Raw genomic sequence first — 3,389 nt, 5'->3', positions numbered from 1 at the left:
TTACACACTTACGGGGGCTTGTACATTGGATATATCAAAACGACAACAATAAACAAATATATACGTTCTATATACCAGCATTTCTTCTTTAAAAAAAACAACAACAACAAACAAAAAACAGAAGAGGGTGGTGAACTGCGAATATTCCCCTCCCCTCTCCAACCGCTTGGTTGTTAGTCGTGTGTGTGTTGATCGTGTGTGGTGACTGTTGTCACCATGCGTACACCCAGCAGAAAACGTGAGTTGTTTTCTTTTCATCTTAGTTATTTATCTATTTATCTGTTTATTCATTTATTTATTTATTTATTTATCTGTTTATTCATTCATCCATTCATTTATTTATCGAATTATTTGTTTATTTATTTATTCATTTATTTACTTATCTTATCAAATTAGAAGCTTATAAATTACCACCAGACTATACTCACCTTGTACAATCTTTTCTTTCTGATAGGAAACAGTTGATAACAGTAAATAATCAAACCTCAAATTTTACATCTATTAAACATGGAGTACCACAGGGATCCATCTTAGGGACAATTTTATTCTCCACTTATGTTAATGACTTACCTTGTTATATGAAATGTAAATGTGAAATGTTTACAGATGACACATCCTTACATTCAAGCAATTCAGACGCCAGTAATGAACTAATGAACTAATGAACTCCAAGATGATATTCTGAAACTGAATTACTGGACACACTTGAATCGCATGTCCTTGAATGCTCAGAAAACGAAGTGCATGTAGGTATGTGCACGACAAAAAAGTCAAAAAATGAAACGTAACTTCAAACCACTATTTCTAGGCGTCAATAAAATTGAAGAGGTAGACTCACATAAAATTCTGGGTGTCATTATTGATAAAGATCTGTCTTGGACTGATCATACGAAGTACTTAAGTAAACGTCTCTCTAATAGAATACTTCAACTGGCAAAAATCAAAAAGATCCGTTCACGAAAGCTTTTGTTCTGTACACATATTCTTCCAGTATCGATTATGCGTCAACTTTATGGGACAGCTGTAGCCTTTCAAACATGAAATGTATTCACCGTATGTATAAAAGAGCACTGAAAATAGTATTGCTAAAATCGAACTCCCTGACCCCAATCGACTATAAACAACTTAATATATTATCTTTTCACAACAGGCTGTACTTCAACAAAGCTGTTTGCATGCATAATGTTATGTATGGAAATGCTCCAAAAAAGATTGTAGACACTTTTAAAATTAATGAACACAGTCACAACCACATGCTCTGCATACCCAGACCAAGAAACAACCTCTACAAATCCAGCTTTCTGTATTCTGGTGGAAATTTATGGAATAATCTCCCACTCACTCTGAAAGGCATCGTGAATAAAAACGTGTTTAAGAAAAATCTGAAGAATCACCTCATCGAAAATAATTAACAGTAATACAAATGTTGATCTGTTAGTCTAATACCCCCATTATTAATTGTGAAATGTTTTGTACATGTTTGTGTTGGCAAGGATTTTGTACTGTTTGAGGGAACATGTGCATGTGGGTAGGATGGGCATGGTGTAATTGTGTCCGATAATTTGTGTTCAGTGGTGTGTGTGTGTGTGTGTGTGTGTGTGTGTGAAATGGAAATGCAATTGTGTATTTCTTTATCACAATATTCTTGTATATATATATATATATATATATATATATATATATATATATGTATTTTGTTGTTGTTGTTGCTTTTCATCTGCTTGTCTCTTCTCTCTCTGTCTCTCCTATTTTTTTCTTGTTTTTTCTCTCCCCCCCCGTTCCCCCCCCCGTTTATTTTCCTCATTGATGGCTTGATGTAAAAAAAGCAATTGTAGCTTAGTAGCTTATTCAATTTACCATCATGAAATAAAATCTTAACTTGACTTGACTTGACTTGACACACACACAACCTACATTCACATCTATTCACCACACAAAGAACTGAAACTAGTTAAGCAAAACACCAAAGACCACACGTTCCTTTCACTGCCTTACCTGAAAATCATCACTGACTGAATCAGGTACATCTCTTTGTTATCTGATTCCAGAGCTGCTTCTGCTCCTGCTAACCTGCGGTCTTGGATACCTGGTGAAACACCTTCAAATCCGCATCCTCCGCCGCTATGTCTGCCGTAGACATGAAACTCAGCAGCAACACAAGAATCTCACAGACACATGGATGAGTGACAGGTCTTCCGAAAGCGCTCGAATACTCCGAGGGACAGAAACAGGCTTGGAACAGATGTTCACATTTCCGAATAGAACTTCCGGGGACGAAACTTCTCCCGCTAAAAAACTGCTTTGCGTGTGGAGCGCTGCACGGCTCGGGAACCAACTTTTCGAGTACGCCAGCGCGCTAGGAATAGCCCTCAGCTTGAACCGTACCGCCGTCTTCTTCGGTGGTCAGCTTGAACGCGTGCTGAAGAATTTCAAGAAAGCTTATGTGCCTGGTCTCACTGCTTCCCAGGTAGTAAAGCGCTGTGTGCAAGGGAGAAGGCTCAAGGAGACAACGTGCTGCACGTTTAGCGAGAACCTCACCCGGTTAGATCCTGGGTACGACTACCGCGTGGGCACCTACCTCCAGTCGTACCGCTACTTCGACAAGTACCAACCCGTGATCCGGGAAGCCCTTACTTTCAATGACGACATCCGGCTTCGGGCAGACGCTATCGTGAAAGGGCTGAGACGCGTCCACTCCTCGTCCACCCTCGTAGGGCTACACGTTCGTCGAGGAGACATAGCTAGAGGCTGGCTCCAAGAGAGGGGTTACCCTGTGGCCAGTCCGGAGTACCTCAGCCGATCCTTGGCGTACTTCACACGGCGGTACACCAACTGTGTGTTCGTCGTCGCCTCTGATGACCTGGAGTGGTGTGAGCAGAACTTCCCTGAAGGCTACAATGTGCGCTTCTTGGTTGACAACGAACCTGCCGTGGACATGTCGGTTTTGATCTCCACAGACCACGTGATCATCACCTCCGGTACCTTTTCGTGGTGGATCGGATACCTGAACCCGGGAACCACGGTGTACATGAAGGACTTCATCAAACCCAACACCAACTTCGCCAGACTCTTCCGCCCCGATGGCGAGGACTATGTGTATCCCGGCTGGATACCTCTGTGATCAGAGCGGTTCAGATATTATTTTCTCCTTCTGCTTGCATGCTGGACTTGCTTACAACACAATACATCTTCTTCTTCTGCGTTCGTGGGCTGCAAATCCCACGTTCACTCGTATGCACACGAGTAGGCTTTTACGTGTATGGCCGTTTTTACCCCGCCATGTAGGCAGCCATACTCCGTTTTCTGGGGTGTGCATGCTGGGTATGTTCTTGTTTCCATAACCCACCGAACGCTGACATGGATTACAGGATCTTTAACGTGCGTATTTG

The 3,389-nt window shown here is 41.8% G+C and overlaps 1 protein-coding gene across 1 annotated transcript; it reads left to right on the top strand.

The window, feature by feature from the left end:
- The first annotated feature begins 216 nt into the window (after positions 1-216).
- LOC143291397 (galactoside 2-alpha-L-fucosyltransferase Sec1-like) lies at positions 217-3,121 on the top strand. Its single transcript, XM_076601237.1, has 2 exons — positions 217-238; positions 2,049-3,121. Exons 1-2 carry the CDS (start codon positions 217-219, stop codon positions 3,119-3,121), a joined length of 1,095 nt encoding a protein of 364 aa, XP_076457352.1.
- Positions 3,122-3,389: the final 268 nt, after the last annotated feature.

Source organism: Babylonia areolata, chromosome 17 (genome assembly GCF_041734735.1).
Source record: "Babylonia areolata isolate BAREFJ2019XMU chromosome 17, ASM4173473v1, whole genome shotgun sequence".
In the NCBI taxonomy this organism is placed as follows: domain Eukaryota; kingdom Metazoa; phylum Mollusca; class Gastropoda; order Neogastropoda; family Buccinidae; genus Babylonia; species Babylonia areolata.
Note: the sequence above shows the minus strand (reverse complement) of the source record. Positions and strands in the feature narration are given on the sequence as shown.